The 17,407-nt window shown below is 36.2% G+C and overlaps 1 protein-coding gene across 1 annotated transcript in view; it reads right to left on the bottom strand.

Annotated features, from left to right (window-relative positions):
- LOC148941301 (glycogenin-1-like) overlaps nucleotides 1-17,407 on the bottom strand; it is a 58,726-nt gene that overhangs the window by 24,957 nt on the left and 16,362 nt on the right. The window contains exons 4-5 of the mRNA XM_089104639.1: nucleotides 8,575-8,701; nucleotides 5,907-6,060 (exon numbers count right to left, since the gene is read on the bottom strand). Coding sequence (XP_088960765.1) covers nucleotides 5,907-6,060; nucleotides 8,575-8,701 — 281 coding nt within the window. The remainder of the gene's footprint in view (nucleotides 1-5,906; nucleotides 6,061-8,574; nucleotides 8,702-17,407) is intronic.

The following is a 17,407-nucleotide window of genomic DNA, read 5'->3' on the forward strand; positions in this document are numbered from 1 at the left end:
ACTTGAGAATTCCTATTGCCTTTAAATGTTCACAAAGATCCATATCGTAAATTTCTAATATTTCTGAAAATTTTTATAGCGTATAAATCTTCATTGATAAACACTTCAAGCTTCTCAAATAGGCCTACTGCATAAATCCCTTTCTTCTCCATGATAATAGCCCTGTCCCTTCTTTTTCTCTTTGCTCTTACATTAATTCATCTATTTTTTTCTACTTTACTCCCTTTTGTTTTCTTATTAGAGAATTATCTTATTCTTTTTTTATCTTTTATTTTTATTTTACTCTTTACTTTTTTATTATTACGTTTTTTGGACTCCTAAACTAAAAGACAAGACTTTGTGAATGTTTGTACATAAACTTTAGTTAACATTCAAGGAAACACGGGTTGTCCTGTCTGTCGAAACCACTGTAGATAGATATATAAGCCTACATTAGAAACATTCCTTATCTCAACTAGACCCCGGCGCCGCGCCGGCGGATCGACCGACTCCCGCCGACGAGAGACCCGGTCGACCGCCCCCGAAGTGTCACAACGCCACCCCCACGCCGCAGGCGCGCCACTCCCGGCACAGGCGGCGGCTTTCGGTCGACTTTAAATTAATTTTGCGGCAATTCTTTATTGCGTCAACCGCAAGGCCGGAGCTTTCCCTTCTCTTGTGATTTAGTATTTTGATTTTTCTGATTTGAATTAAAGCAGGGCTTGCACTGTCCCCGAATTTTCGGTCATTTCCCCCAAAATCTATGCGTCACCCCGAAAAAGAAATGTGGTTCCCCGAATCGCCGAAAATCATGCAATCACTGTGCCACCCCTAGCGATTTATTACTATTACTAGCGAAATATTACTTTGCATACCATAATTTTTCACTACTCTCTTGTTCGTTAATTTTCGTTTCTTTTGTTACTTTGCATAAAAACCAGTCTGATGCAATTGCAAATATTGCAATATATACAGTTCTTCATATGTTGACAAAAAAGTATCGTCTTTATAATAATTTCGAATGCAGTTTCCCAATCGCTATTTCTTACATCATTCGTAGTCAAGAATTTTATTTTCAAGTTGAATAGAATTATAGAACGCATTCACTACTATACAGCTCCAGCCTTCAGTTGGATTTTGAAACAGATACAGAAACAGATTGTTTCTTCAGCTGAAGTGTAAGTTTACAGAATTTTTTCTTCTTTTGCTGTTTTTAGATAAGATTTTCTTAATGTTTAATACTCAATTGTTGAACGCCTGATAGGAAATAAAATCTTTTTTCTGAAACATTTTTACCCCCCCCCCCCCCCGAAAAAAAACCTTCTATTGAGACAAAATTTAGCTATAGACTAAGCTATTTACAAGGTTGGGGAATTAAAGATTGAAACGGAAGTTATCCCAAAAATATTATTCATAAATAAATTGTAAATTATTGCCTATTGGGGGGGGGGGGATAGGGGGCTATCATTTCTAAATTATAACACCTCATTTTTTTTCATTGAAAGCAGGGATGCCAAAAAGATAATTATTTTTTTCATTTCAAAGTGGAAACGAAAGAAAGTGATATTAAATTCCCTGGAAAATTATTTGAATATTTTGAAAATCTCAGGGCCCCCAAAAAGGATTGGTTCACTGTCTTGGGTATTTTGCAATTTCTCATAGGCAACTGGCCTAATTTGGATTTTGTGTGTGCTCCCTTTTAATTAGATTCTTTGGATCTTATTGAATGCCACGACGAAACTATGACTCAGTTTTCCAATAATTTGAGGTATATCTGAATAATTTCGAAATTTTTGTTGTTGTCTTTGTACCCCTTTACTCATACCCTCAATTTTTTTTCAAGGAACGCTAAGCTGTTTGACGGTATTTTGCGTGTTTGTTTGAACCATGTAGTGACCTAGTTAATTATTAAGTAAATTATTTTTCTAATGTAAAGCTGAAACGGTATCCTATCAAGGTGGTATCCTGAGGGGAGGGGGGTAGGGAGGTATTACATTTAAATGATAATAGCTGGAATTTTTATTTAAAGCAGGGATGCCAAAAAGTTAATTTTTTTAATTTAAAGCAGAGACGGCATCCTAGCATGGTGGTATCCAGAGGGGGGAGGAGGGTAGTGAGCTATCATATTTAAATGATAATACCTTGATTTTTTTTTTGAAAGCAGGGGTGCCAATAAGCTAATTATTTTTTTTTTAAGCAGAGACAGTATCCTATCAAGATGGTATCCAGAGGGGGGGGGGCAAAGAAAGTTATTATATTTAAGTCATAGTACCTTGATTTTTTTATTATTGAAAGCAGGGATGCCAAAAAGTTGAAAAGTTGACACAAATTAACAAGATTGTCGTGTTATATTGGATACAGCACTTACATAGTTTTATCGTCCAAAGGGAAAGAGACATATGCATCCAACCCGTTTTTTTTTCTTATTGATGAAACGGGTTTACTTCGAAAACATTTATTCATAAGCACCAGGCAGATTAACACTAAAACGAATTGGTTTGACGAAAGCGAAATCGAAATCCCCACCTAACCTTGCGCTCGAGTGACAATGGCGCCCTTGGTCCAGTGCCCAAGTTACACTAAAAGGCCAGGTCATAATAAAAGCTTTCAATTTGGAGGTTCAAGGAAGACTTTTTGACAGTATTATGACCTCAGGGTACAAGATGTTGCAACGTTCTTACATATCTACAGTGGTTTAAAAAATTCGATCACCCCACTACCAAAAATATGCACAAATATAACAAATGTAACATTTGGAATATTATAACACTTTTTTCAAAGCTTTGAAGAAAAGCAAAAAGGCTAAATACCCCTAACTACGCTTGAAAGCTATTTTAAAAAGAAACTCTTTGGACATTTCCATGGATATGACCATAGCAGAAGCTTTGAGCCTGGGTGGGGATGAAAAAGGAGTCTTTGAGTATTTTGACCACAGTTGACTTATTGTTGCGACTTTCTTAAATTTGGTAATTTTTGTGAGCATTTGGAAATCAAAGCTTAAACTCAATGACTGATACTAAGTGTCCTAAAATTTTGCTTGGATTAAAAGTGACGAACTAGGAAGAAAATTTCAACATCTTCCTTGAGCTACTTCAGTCTGTATATTGCTGCATTTAATTACATTTAAAACGGAAGAGCTTTTCATTTTTTACCTAAGAAAATAGCTGGCACTTCATTTTTCTTCATACCGAATAAACCATTAAGTTTTTTTTTTTTTTCATTGTAATTGAAGTGTTATCATGTGAAGTGGTCATCATGTATTTTTCAATTTGATAAATTTACTCCTTTTAGATGTAGTTTATAATTTGACTATGACCTTTTAGATGTAGTTTATAATTTGACTATGATCAGATATTTATGAGTTTATAATTTGGAATGAATTCCCAAAAGAAAAAATGAATATTATCCAAAAGAGCAGCCAAAAGCAATAAAAAAGCAGCAGTTCAGACTTAGCCTACATGACATATATTCTATAAATAAGCCAAAAAAAACTTTAAAATGAATTTTTTTATTACTACTACTAACAACTCACCGCAGCACCAAGCCTCCTGAGGCTAACACAGCTACGCACACTCCTCCTCCATCCCAATCTATTTAAAGCCTCCCTTTTTACACCTTCCCACCAAGTTCCCATTTCTTTTTTATTTTTCTTTATGACATCCTACCACCCCAGGCGAGGATAATGAAGTATTCGTTTATTATTCGACGGTTTGCCAAAAAGACCTGTCTTCGACAATCTGCCCTGCTTTATCCGCACAACATGCCTTAGCCACCTCTTCTTTTCGTTCATTATAGCCCAAGAGAGCGGTATTGAACAACATTTTTGGTATAGTCTACTATTTGAAATGGGGTCAATCAGCTGGGTACCCAGAACAATCTGTAGGCAGTTCCTCTGGAAAATATCTAGCAAATCTTCATCCGCTTTTCGGAGCGCCCATGCTTAAGAGCAATATTTGACCACTGTCATCAATGTAGCTTCTAATATTTTAATCTTGGTTTGCAGACTTATCTTCCTATTCTTCCAAACTTTTTTTAACTGTGAAGAAACACCCTGAGCCTTTGCTATTCTACTTTTAACATCTTCACTGCTCCCACCATCTTTACTAATAATACTACCAAGGTAAGTGGAGCTGCCCACCTGATCAATCTTTTCATTACGCAACGTCACCCCTTCATCTACACTTATTTCTAGGCTTATTGACTTTGTCTTCTTAACATTAATTTTCAAACGTATTCTAGCATCCTTAACTTGCAAAACCTCTTAAACCTCATTCATTTTATTCAAACTTTCATCTAGGATGCTTAAATCATCAGCATAATCCAAGTCCAGGAGACTTTTTCCTCCCCATTTGATTCCGTGGTCTCCCATTGCCTTTCCTGTGCTCCCAAAGTCCATCAAAATAATCCATATAAAGGGGGATAGAACACAACCCTGCTTAACTCCTGATTTAATACAAATTGTTATTAAAGACCAGTTTTTAATACAAGAAGGCTTTTTAAGAATCCAAAAGCGCAAAAAACGATCAAAATCAAAGTCGCCCATTTCAACTGTTTTAAAGGTGACAAAACAGACATAGGCAAAGGGTATTATGAAAAAATTAAGCTTCTAAGTTCAAAGTTACATTCAAAGTTTTTACCCAGATAACTGACGAATTTTGTGATACGGTATTTGAAGTTTTGTATGCAGTAATGCTCGATGAAAAAAAAAACTAATTTTTATAATTATATATGTTAAGAATACATAGCTAATAGATACTTCAACTACTCGTATTATGCAAGGGTTCTGAAATGCAACAGCCATTTCGTTTCTACTAGATTTCTACTTCTCTTGATGAATAACGAAGAAGACCAGTTTCCAGCCAGCGACTTATGAATTTATGAACTCATGAATAGGCTCGAATCTGTTGTAAATTTAAGCTGTGATTTGAGAAAGACTGATGAAAACATTAATATTTGCGGTCAACATTAATCGCGCCGGCGGCGCGCCGCCGACATATTACCGGAGGTGCGACGGCGGCGCGCTGTTTTGGCTCCGCCGCCACCGGTCTTTCCTCATCGGCGTGGCGCCAGGGTCTAATTTCAACCATTATACAAAGCCAGACCGAGATGCAAGTGCTCCGGAGAACGTAAAAACACAAGCGAAATTAGATTTTTTCACGGGTAGACAAGTCAGATTTCTCTTGAACGAGAAACTTGGCATCCCCTTTGTAACACTAAATTATAAAGAATATTATTTTAAATTAATTTATTCCAAAACATACATAAAAATCAGTAATGAGTAGTGTAATGTTATTATTATTTTTTTTTTTAGAAATTACAAGTAGGTTGCAAAGTCTCTAGTTGGTTTCAAAGGCATTTTGAGAATGTTTCCGCTAAAATACGCGTTCCAGGGTAATATACACTGGGCCACTGATAGCAGATTAAATGAGAGAGCTGCTTGTACGTACGAGAATATAAGCAGAGCTTTTATACACACCAAGACTGTAGTAGCTAAATATTACTGAGTCGTGATTCTACTGTATATAATTTATATACAGTGGTCGAAACGCAGGAATTTTCACATTAATTGACAACTCAAACGCGACAAAATTAGACAACTAGGAAATATTAGACAAGTTAGACAGTACAGATGATCGGCGGTTTTTCTTACCGTTTATTAGTGATTCATTACTTAAGACTATAGCAAATTCCTTAAGCCTACTTTCGTACGTTTATTTGCGAATCTGTAGGCCGCATTAGAATACTTGTCTGTAATTGTAATACATCAACAACACAGAAAAAGTCGTTACTTGTCAAAGAAACTCGATTGCATGTCACAAGAACGTGCCATCTTTTTTTGGAAACGTGCCAGTATGACCCGACAATAAAATAGTATATATAGTTTCTTCAGTAATTTGACACATGGAAAGAAATCACAAAGAACATACCATGTCTTCACTAAGCTGGGGCTGGACATAACGGAAAAACAGAGTCCACCAAAGCTGCAGGTGCTCAGACTGATGCTGACCTGCAATGCTAAAATTTTGCTGCCATGGTTTTGGAGATCCAATAAAATGAACTATCTTCACATTACCGCCAAACCTGAAAAGTTTATTAAAAAAATAATCAAAGAACATGTTTGGATAACAAAAGAGATGGCACTACAGTCAGCCGCTAGGGTTTCCAACCACTTCCCTCGGGCAGTGCCCAGTCCTTCGGCCTTCACATGGCGCAATCGTGATGTTATTCTAAGTCAAATCTTTCTCCGTGACTGTTTCTTTATCTAGATTTATACGGTGTACAGGTTTTCCCATAGCCCCGTAGAACTGTCTGGACAATTTACTCCGTAAAATTGTCGACAATTATCCAGCAGCGAAAATTCATGAAAATGCAGGAGGGGGGGGGGGGGATTTTTCGACTTTCTTCAATGAAGATACCAAAAAACAGCATTGAACAAACATACCTAAAACAGGGAGAGGGCACTTGCCCCCCCCCCAATTGGCGCCACTGCAATTATCAACAGATTGTTCCCACTGTTTACTCCGTAAAATTGTCGCGTTTCAAGGTTGACTAGTTAATTTTTCAGTACAAAACGAACGAACGAAAAGACCCCTTTTTTTTATCTGTCCAAAAGAGGCGCCTTCACCTAAATATTCCACTTCACGGGCATTTTCCCTCTCCTTCCATTCGCCATCGTCAGCATCTCGCGCCATTTCTGACCTAGCATGGAGCAATCATGAACGTCATTCCAAGTCGAGTTTTCTTCCTTTTTTCAGTGATGTTGTGGGGACTACCATTAAATAACAAAATTTTCTCTTCTAACTTGATTACTATAGTTTTATTTGGTACAAACAAACGAACAAACAGATAAACGGACGCCAGATTATACATATATATAACTAGCAACATATATATATATATATATATATATATATATATATATATATATATATATATAACCTCGTACAGATACTTAAAGAAGATACGCCCTCCATCCCTCACACGTCCCTACCCTAAGAGATTCTTTGTCTTATTTTTTAAATGAGAACACTTTTTTTCGACGTAACACCTTAATAGGGTATTCTTTTCTTCGACCACACTGCCATTCTGTGACGAACAAATAAATTTTCAAATGGGGATAAATCCATTTATTTGAACAGGTACAAAAGTCCAGATATTTCGATCTTTGTCAATGAACCACTCTCTCTGAAAATAATCCAGTGAATAACCAGGAAGTTCATTAGTTTGTGAATGACCCGAAATTTTTTTTATTTTCTTTGTATAACAATGCTAGTTTCAATTATATTATTTTAGTAATACTACTGATGACGGTCGCTGTATGTGATCGAAATATCTGGACTTTAGTACCTGTTTTTTCACTGTCTAAATAAATGGATTTATCCTTATTTGAAAATGTATTTGTTAGAACACTCTCTCGACCTTCTCAGTATGTCAAAATCCATTCTGGAATAAAGTCAAATTAAGTCATATCAAATAAAACAATACATCAAATACCTCAACATAAAAATTATCAAAATAAAGTCAAAATCCAGATTGAACAAAGTAGGTTTAAGTTAGTTTGGGAAAATTTTGGCATGTAAAGTGGGCTAATTGACTTTAAGCTGCTAGACCTACTAGTGACATAATTCTGTTTTCTATACCCATCCCTATCTTTTACAATACCTGATTAGACAAGAATCACCGAATCACAAGAATCACCGAGTATGAATGCCCACTGTGTGCTGGTGCTCCAAAAACATTGTTGGCACCACTGCAAAAGATCAAAATGATGGTAATAGGGCAGGTTTAGTCGTCCCCACGAGTCTCTCCAGTTTGTTAGTGAACGGTTTGATGTAGCGTCGATGGCTGTTTCAAGTACTTAAATTCACCTCCTTCTCTAGAGCTTTCTCGTACTGTGCCACCAACTGTCCAACCGACATGACAGAGACAAAGCCACACAGCTTGGTCCAATCATCTTGAGGCTGGCAAGCCGAGAACACAGTTGATGAAGAACAGCTTCATTCGACGTTGCACCTCGATCCGGAATGATCATCCTGGAGAAGGTACCCCCTAAAAGTTCCCCTGTTGAATCTTTCAAAAGAAGAATTAACAGTAAGCTAAAACCTATATAAAAGACTAGCAGCAATCAGATATTTAATTATACCTGGCGCCGCGAAACCAAGAGATTAGGGTATGTTAAAAAAAGAAACAAAAACTCGCCAAACGCGAGATGGCACCAGTGATTTTCTTTTCAACGATAGTACTAGTTTTTGTTCTTATAATTTTTCCTATACTCTATGAATCCTTAAAAAAACTATATCTTTATAAATTCACCCATAAAAAAAAAAATTATAAAAAAATAAATAGTCTAGAGCACCCAGTACTTATCCATACAGCACAGAGAACAGCTGCTTATTTTTCCAATAAATTTTGATTTATGGACGTGTTTTACAGTAAACAATCCAATTATGACTTGAAGAAAATTTCAGAGAAAAAAAAATGAAATAAGCGTTTTATTTTTACTATTTGTTGTGTATCTATGTTTATTTTGTTTCGTGTTAATTGTATTTTTTATTTTGGGTTTATTTTGTGCACCTCTTCCTATTTTTTACTTACTCTTTATAAGCAGGACGATAGAAATACGAAGCAGATGAAGCCATATTATAAATGAAAGACAAGTGTTTGCTTATATCACTATACTGCCAATTTGAGAAATAGGAATTCAATAGTCCTTGATCACCACCTGAAAAGGAATGAAAAGTGTAAATATAGGCTGGGTTAGGGACGTACACAAGGAAAGGGCGATCAGACACCCCCCACTGAAAAAATCATATATTATCCCAAAATTCTGAGCACGTTCTACTTACATTATCCCTAAAATGTCTTTTTTATGATTGTCCCCCCCACCCCACCCCCAAAAAAAATTCTACATGCATGGGAAGGGTTGCCAACAAACCCAAAAAGATGTTCTAAAGCTAGCAAAAAAAGGCCAACTAGCTGTCTGGTCTTTAGAACAGAACTCTGTTTTTTAGGAGTCTAAACTTAAACCACAGAGAATTATCGAATAAAGCGAAGATTCTTTTCTATAAAACAATAGATAATAATATGCTTTAATTACGAGTGATTGGCTATTTTGATGTTACATTCCCTTATAGCCAAAAATGTTACTAGTGGGAGCAAAATCTGAAAGAGATGTGTAATCAATTAGCGTTAACATGGGCTCTGGGAAATTCTTCCATCGCCACTGCTACAAATTATTCAAAACATGCTTCACTCAGGTACAAAAGACAATATGGTTTTTGTACACGAATATTTACATGGTGCTATATTATGGTCAAGTGTATTTTTAAACATTGTAAACTTCAAGTTACACAAGAACATTATTACTTCAAGAACATTATTTGCACTTTACTGAAAATATATAAATGTTTTTACTTTCATAACTTTAATAAATCAAATAATATTAACATTTTGATTACTAAATATCAGTATATGTATATTAAACTGACAATGCACATTCCTTTGTATTTTTTTCAGTAATGTGCAAATTATGTTCTGAACTTGGGAAGGCATAGGGGTTTTGAGCACAACTTATGCTAATTTCTGCTCGTTTTGAGTTTGACACGGTCATTTATTGTAATTTCTGTTCGTTTTGGGTTTCATTTATTTATCGATGCTTATTTGTGGTAGTTTCACGCTTACTAGATAATTTGATTTTATTTTTGCTAATTTTTTGTTTAATGAAGTTCTTTACTTTTCTTTGAAAAACTTATTTTGTGGAAAAAGTTAATTAATTTCTGTTCGTTATATATTGACATAGTTTTTTCAGGGAAAAACAAAATAACACTTTTCATTTTTTTTCAAAAATTTATAGTTTGGCCTGCTATTTATATGCTGGAGAAAAATTTTCAGCAATTTTTAACAACATATACCCTTTTAAAAATCTGGACACAAATAGTAGTGTTTAATTTAGTTTCATAACTCCTCTAGTTGACCAGAAATGGAAAACTTGATACCATTCGCAAAAAAAATATGTTTACTTTTTATTGATAGCTTGGATACACTTACGCTAGTTTGATTTGGTTAAATTTTAAGAGCAGAAGTAGCCCCAAAAGTATGAACATAATACCCTACGTCGTTCTTGGGATACAGCTGAGATGCCTTATTGGGAATTAGTATTAACACAGTGCATTTTGATTTAATCTTAAGGCAACATTTAGTTTTAAAACATAATGGGCAAATGGGAGGGTGGGCATGGGAGGGGGATTAGTTTCCCTCCAATCAATTTCGACTATTAAACAGGGCATCATCCCTTTTTATTTTCAATCGAATGAGCCCTTTTCGAAGTTCCTACGACAACTCCTTCGATACGAAGTGCCCTGGTCTAAACAACAACAACAACAAAAAATAATACATTATATCCACATCGTCCACATCGATCTTTACTATAAAAATGTCAAGCCTTCCAATCGCTTTCGACTATTAAAAAGAGCACTAGCCCTTTCAATTTCCAATGAAAGCCCTTTTGAAGTTTCTACGACAAAACTTTCTATAAAAGCCTTATATGCCCCGAGGGTATGACTTAAACCTTTGCCATGAGGGTTGTTGGGGGGGGGGGGGGGTTGTCATCCGCAAACACACAATTTCCAGAAATTTCAACTACGTTAAACAAAGTGGCTATCTCAAAATTTTAATTGGATGTATTTGGGGAAATGGTGGGCGTGAGAGGGGCCTTAGTTGCTCTCCAATCACTTTCAACTATTAAAAAAAGCACTAGCCCTTTCAAATTCCAATCAAATGAGCCCTTTTGAAGTTTCCACAACAACGCTTTCAATGAAAACCTTAAATACTCCTAGGGCACAACTTACAACCCTTGCCCTGAGGGCTGGGGGGTTGTCATCCTCAAAGACCTAATTTCCAGAACTTTCAACTACGCTGAAGAAAATTGTTATCTCAAAATTTTGATTGGATGTGTTTGGGGAAATTGTGGGCGTGAGAGGGGGGGGGGTTAGTTGCCTTCCAATCACTTCCGAATATTAAAAAGAGCACTAGCCCTTTCAATTTCCAATCGAATTAGCCCTTTTTGAAGTTTATACGACAACGCTTTCTATAAAAACCTTATGTGCCCCCAGAGCATAACTTACCCTTGCCCCGAGGGCTCTGAGGGGGGATATCATCCTCAAAGATCTAATTTCTAAAACTTTTAACAACGTTGAAAAAAGGCTATCTAAAAATTTTGATTGGATGTGTTTGGGGAAAATGTGGGCGTGAGAGGGGGGGTTAGTTGCCCTTCAATCACTCTCGACTATTACAAAGAGCACTAGCCCTTTGAATTTTAAATCGAATGAGCCATTTTTCAATTTTCCACGACAAAGCTGTCAATAAAAACCTTATATGCCCCCAGGGCATAACTTACAACCCTTACCCTGAGGGCTGTGGGGGACTGTTATCCTCTTAGATATATTTCTGGACCTTTCAACTACTTAGAACAAAATGGCTATCTCAAAATTTTGATTAAATGCGCTTGGATAAATCGTGAGCGTGGAAGGGGTGTTAGTTGCCTTCCAATCAGTTTCGACTATTAAAAAGGGCACTAGCCATTTCCATGTTCAACCAGATGAGCCCTTTTTGAAGTTTCTACGACAACACTTTCTATGAAAACCTTATTTGCCCCCAGGGTAAAGCTTAAAATCTTTGCCCTGAGGGCTCTTGGGGGGTTGTCATCTTCAAAGACCTAGTTTCCAGAACTTTCAACTACGTTGAACAAAATGGCCATATCAAAATTTTGATTGGATATATTTGGGGAAAAGGTGACCGTGAGAGGGGGATTTGTTGCCCTCCAATCACTTTCGACTATTAAAAAGGGCACTAGCCCTTTTTTCCAATCGAACGAGCCTTTTTTGAAGTTTCTGCGACGCTTTCTATAAAAACCTTGCATGCCCCCAGGACATAACTTACAATACTTATCCTGAGGGTTGTGGGGGAGTGTCCTCCTCAAAAACATAATTTCTATCTGGAAATCAACTACGCTGAACAAAATGCCTAGCTCAAAATTTTGATTGGATGTGTTTGGGGAAATAGTAGGTGTGGAAGGGGTGTTAGCTGCCGTCCAATCATTTTCGACCATTAAAAAAGGGCACTAGCCATTCCAATTTCCAATCGAATGAGCCCTTTTCGAAGTTTCTACGACAACTCCTTCGATACTAAGTGCCCTGGTATGGATAAAAAAAAATATTAGTAATAATACATAGTACCAACATCGTTCTTTTCTTAGGCACCGCGATAGCACTGCCTATGAAAAAGGGCAATTTCAATTTCCAATCAAATGAGCCCTTTTTGAAATTTCTACAACAACTTTCTATATAAACCTTATATGCCCCCGGGGCATAACTTACAACCCTTGCACTGAGGGCTGTGAGGGGGTTATCATCCTAAAATACCAAATTTCCAGAACTTTTAACTACGTTGAACAAAATGGATATCTCAAAATTTTGATTGGATGTGTTCGGGAGAATGGTGGGCGTGAGAGAAGCGTTAGTCGCTATCCAATCACTTTCAACTATTAAAAAAGCACTAACCCTTTCAATTTCGAATTGAATAAGCCCTTTTGAAGTTTCTACAACAACGTGTTCAATAAAAACTTAATATGCCCCCAGAACATAACTTACAACCCTTGCCCTGAGGGCTGTGGGGGGGAGGGGTTATCATCCTCAAAGACATAATTTCCAAAACTTTTAACTACGTTGAATAAAATGGCTATCTAAAAATGTTGATTGGATGTGTTTGGGGAAATGGTGGGCTTGAGAGGGGTGTTAGTTGCCCTCAAATCAATTTCGACTATTACAAAGAGCACTAGACCTTTGAATTTCAAATAGAATGAGCCCTTTTTCAAGTTTGTACGACAAATAATCGAATAAAGACCTTATATGCCCCAAGGGCATAATTTGTAACTCTTGCCCTGAAGACTTTGGGGGGAGATTCCTGCTCAAAGGTATAATTTCCTGAATTTTGAACCGCGTGGAACAAAATGGCTATCTCAGAATCTTTATTGGATGTGTTTGGGGAAATGGTGGGCGTGGAAGGGATGTTAGTTGCCTTCCGACTATTGTTTTCGGGAAAATGGTGGGCGTGAGAGGGCGTTAGTCGCTATCCAATCACTTTCGACTATTAAAAAGGGCACTAGGCATTTCAATTTCCAATCGACTGAGCCCTTTTTGAAATTTCTACGACAACACGCTCTATAAAAACCTCATATGCCCTCAGGGCATAACTTAAAATCCTTGCCCTGAGGGCTGTGGGGGTGTCATCCTTAAAGACCTAATTTCCAGAACTTAAAACTACGTTGAATAAAATGACTATCTCAAAATTTTGATTGGATGTGTTTGGGGAAACGGTGGGCGTGAGACGGGGGTTAGTTGCCCTCCAATCACTTTCGACTATTGAAAAAGACACTAGCCCTTTGAATTTCCAATCGAATGAGCCCTTTTTGAAGTTTCTACAACAACGCCTTCTATAAAAAAAACTTATATGCTCTACTTGCCCTGAGGGCTGTGGGGGAGTGCCCTCCTCAAAAACATTATTTCTATCTGGAAACCAACCACGCTGAACAAAATGGCTATCTCAAAATTTTGACTGGATGTGTTTCGGGAAATGGTGGGCGTGAAAGGGGTGTTAGTCACCTTACAATCACTTTTGACTATCAAAAAGGGCACAAGCCACTTCAATTTCCAATTGAATGAGCCCTTTTCAAAGTTTTTACGACAACTTCTTCGATACAAAGTGCCCTGCTCTAAAGGAAAAAAATAATAAATATACATTGTGCCAACATCGTTCTTATATGCCCCCAGGGCATAACTAAAACCCTTGCCCTTAGGGTTGTGGGGGAGTGTCCTCCTCAAAAATATATTTTCTTTCTTGAAATCAACTCCGCTTAACAAAATGGATATCTAAAAATTTTGATAGTATGTGTTCGGGGGATTGATGGGTGTGGGAGGGTGGGCTAGTTGCCCTCCTACCACTTTCGACTATTAAACAGAGCACTAGACAACTCCTTCGACGCGAAGTGCCCTGGTATAAAGAAAAAAATAATAATACATTGTGCCAACATCGTTCTTTACTTAGACAGCGCTTGTGCGCTGCCTATGATAGTATTGAATAGCGGTAGTATTAATAGCAGCAGTAGTATCAAAGTATTGCCTTTTGGTCAGTTGAACATCCATCTCATCAAGTCCTGGAAGTTTCAACTTTATATTCTTAGCCATTGCTATGATATTGCTGATATGTCCTTTTGATAACCTATAACCTTAGCCCTACAAGTAGTTGCAATCAATAACATATACTATGTGTAAACAATGACGAATTGCCTAACTTACAGCCCTTGTCCTGAGGACTGTGGGGAGGTTGACATCCCCAATACTAGATTTTTTTTTAACAACACTGAACAAAATAACTCTCTTAAAATTTCGATCGCATATGTTTTGGGGGATGATAGCCTTGGGGGGGGGGGGTTGACATCCCTCAAATCACTTTTGACTCTTAAAAATGCCACTAAAACTTCCGACTTGCAATCAAATGAGCTCCATTCGATCCAAAATTTGGTGGCCGGCGTTTACCCCCCACCCCCGCAGAAAATACACCCTCGCGGAAAATACCCCCCCCCCCCCAAAAAATACCCCCAGCGGAAAATAAGGCTTTCCAAATTTGAGAATTTTAATTGAGTTTTTCTTTTTTTAATTTCCGTAGGGGGATGGAATTTTGGTACTTGTGTATTATGCACCACTCACTCAAGTTTTCGTTGTGTAAAATTCAAGAACAAGCCTGTTTTTTTGTTAGTTTCTTCGTTTCTTTAGAAATAAATTTACGCTATAGATTTGCACATTAGAGGGGGTAAGCATAACGGGTCTGCATGCAAAATGTGTTTGGTACAGTTATTCTGCATATTAGATAGATTGACAAATAAGTGTATTTTAAAGCCAAATATACGGCCATAAACACAGTAAAATAACATAATTGAATATAGTGAATGGGGGGGGGGGGTGTTTAACCCCCGAAAAATGCCCCCCCCCCCATGGAAAAGAAAGCTTTCCAAATTCTAAAATTTTATTTGACTTTTATTTTTGTAATTTATGTAGGGGAAAGGAGTTTTGTTACTTGTGTGTTATGGGTTCAAATATTACGCTAAAGTTCAAATTTTCTTTGAATCACAAATCTCTCTATCACAAAGACTGTTTAATTAGACTAGATAGGTCTTTCGAAATTGCTAAAAAAAATCAGTGTAAAGAGGGAGTTATTGACTAGGGAACAAACCCCCTCCTATACGTAATAATTTATGTTCGTTATAAGTTTTAATGTTACTCCTTACTTTCAGTTAAAAAACTTGTTTTTTATTTATTTTCTAATCATTTTTTAAATAATGCTAGGAAATCCAGCGCCCCCTTCATAAAAATGTCCCTTCCCCCAAGGAAAGATCCTCCCACGTAAAGTTTGTTCAAAGTAAAACATCAAAATTAAGATTAAGAAAATCAAATAAAAAATTTAATTCAATATTTTTAATTTAATTTTGAATGCCAAAAGCCAGTATATTTGACACCTTTAAACTTCATAACTGTAAAAAAATTAATTTTTTTTTAAAGTGACAACTAAATAAATACCATCACTCCTGGAAAAAAATTGATAACAAAACACAAAAAACGTATCCATTCAGGGGGAAAACACTGAAATATAGCATTCCGTCCAGGGGAAACATTTCTGACTGTAGTTGCTTCATACATCAGCTCATTAGTATTACTGGAATGCAATCAAAAGTTGACAGCATATGTTTATCTAAATTGCCCTTTATTAAGTTTTTTCTTGTGTTTTTATAATTATACGAACTTTCTTATGTACTATTAACTGTACTAATTACTAATAAGCAAATACATATTTAAGATCACCATAAAAAGCTGATTCTTTGACTGAATGATATCAATAGTTAGGCTCTTATACTTTTGTTATTGACAAGGATCGTTATTTACTTACCATTCATTACTATGAAGAATTTTTTTTTTTGCTCCAACCTAATCATATAGAAAATTTTTTTGTAGAAAACTTGTTAGGGGTCACTCAGTTACAAATTAGAACTTATATTTTTCATTATTATGGGTAAAAATTTATTGGCAGGCAGCCAACAATGGGGCAACAAACATTTTTTCCATGGTTTTTCCCTATTCTGTTTTTTTCTTTGGTTTCCTTACAATTACTATATAGTCCAAAATTTCCAGGTGGGGGCCATGACCTTCCCCCTGCCCCCCTTGCCGATGCCTATGGCCTTGTTAAGCCGAAGATGAGTAGAAATAAATTTAAATAATTTTTCAAGCGTAAAACTACCACAAATCACCATTAATAAATCAAATGAACCCAAAACGAACAGAAATAACAATAACTAACCTATTCAAACTCAAAATAGCAACAATTAGCATGAGTAGGACTGATAGCCCCCACACCTCCTCAAGACCAGAAAGTAATTTGCACTTTACTGAAAACAAAATACATTTTAAAGTTTTCGCTTTTTTTACTTCAACAAATAAAGAAGAATTAAGGCTATAAGGAATAGATATCAAAATATGTATATCAAACTGACAATACACGTTTTTTTTTTTTTGTTTTTTTTTAATTAAAGTGCAAATTATTTTATGGTATGAAGAAAATTTGGGTCTTGTCAGCCATACTCCTTTTATTTTTTGCTCGTTTTGAGCTTGACTATGCTATATATTACAATTTCTGCTAGTTTTGGGTTTCATTTATTTTTTAATGGTGATTTGTGGTAGTTTTACACTTGGAAGATAAGAAAAACAAAGTCGTAGAATATGACAACGCTTTTGTCCATAAAAACTTAAACAATTTAGAATGTGTTGGTTCTCAAAGCAAACTATCTTTTCGAAGGATAGCCAAACCTTCTTAAACTTTTTAGTACCAAATGATTTAGCTTAATATTGATGATTGTTTGCTCAAGTTATTTTTCTTCTTCAATTTTTTTTTTTTAATTTGGCATCCGCACCTGCCAAAATTGCAGAAAATTATATGAAAACCCTTTTAAACACAGATTGATTTGTGTTTTTTTTTTCTAAGTTTTTAAGACACTTCTGGTGTGTAAATTCCTTTTTTTCCGTTCCTTAGCACTTTTCAACAAAACTATAAAAAAAAACACAAATAAAAGTTTCTAATTTAGGAACCTTACTTTCCACAGGGGGGGGGGAAAGGGTATTTTCCAAGGAGGGGGTATTTTCTTTGGGGGTTAATTTCCGAACGAGGGGGGTATTTTTCGTGGGAGAGGGCATTTTCGGGGGGAAAAACACCCCCCCCCATTCACTATTTTCATTTATGTTATTTTACTGTGTTCATGGCCGTATATTTGGCTTTAAAATACACTTATTTGTCTATCTATCTAATATGCAGAATAATTGTACCAAAC

This window comes from Artemia sp. Qi Xiang Cuo, chromosome 18, assembly GCF_049724085.1.
Source record: "Artemia sp. Qi Xiang Cuo chromosome 18, ASM4972408v1, whole genome shotgun sequence".
NCBI lineage: Eukaryota > Metazoa > Arthropoda > Branchiopoda > Anostraca > Artemiidae > Artemia > Artemia sp. Qi Xiang Cuo.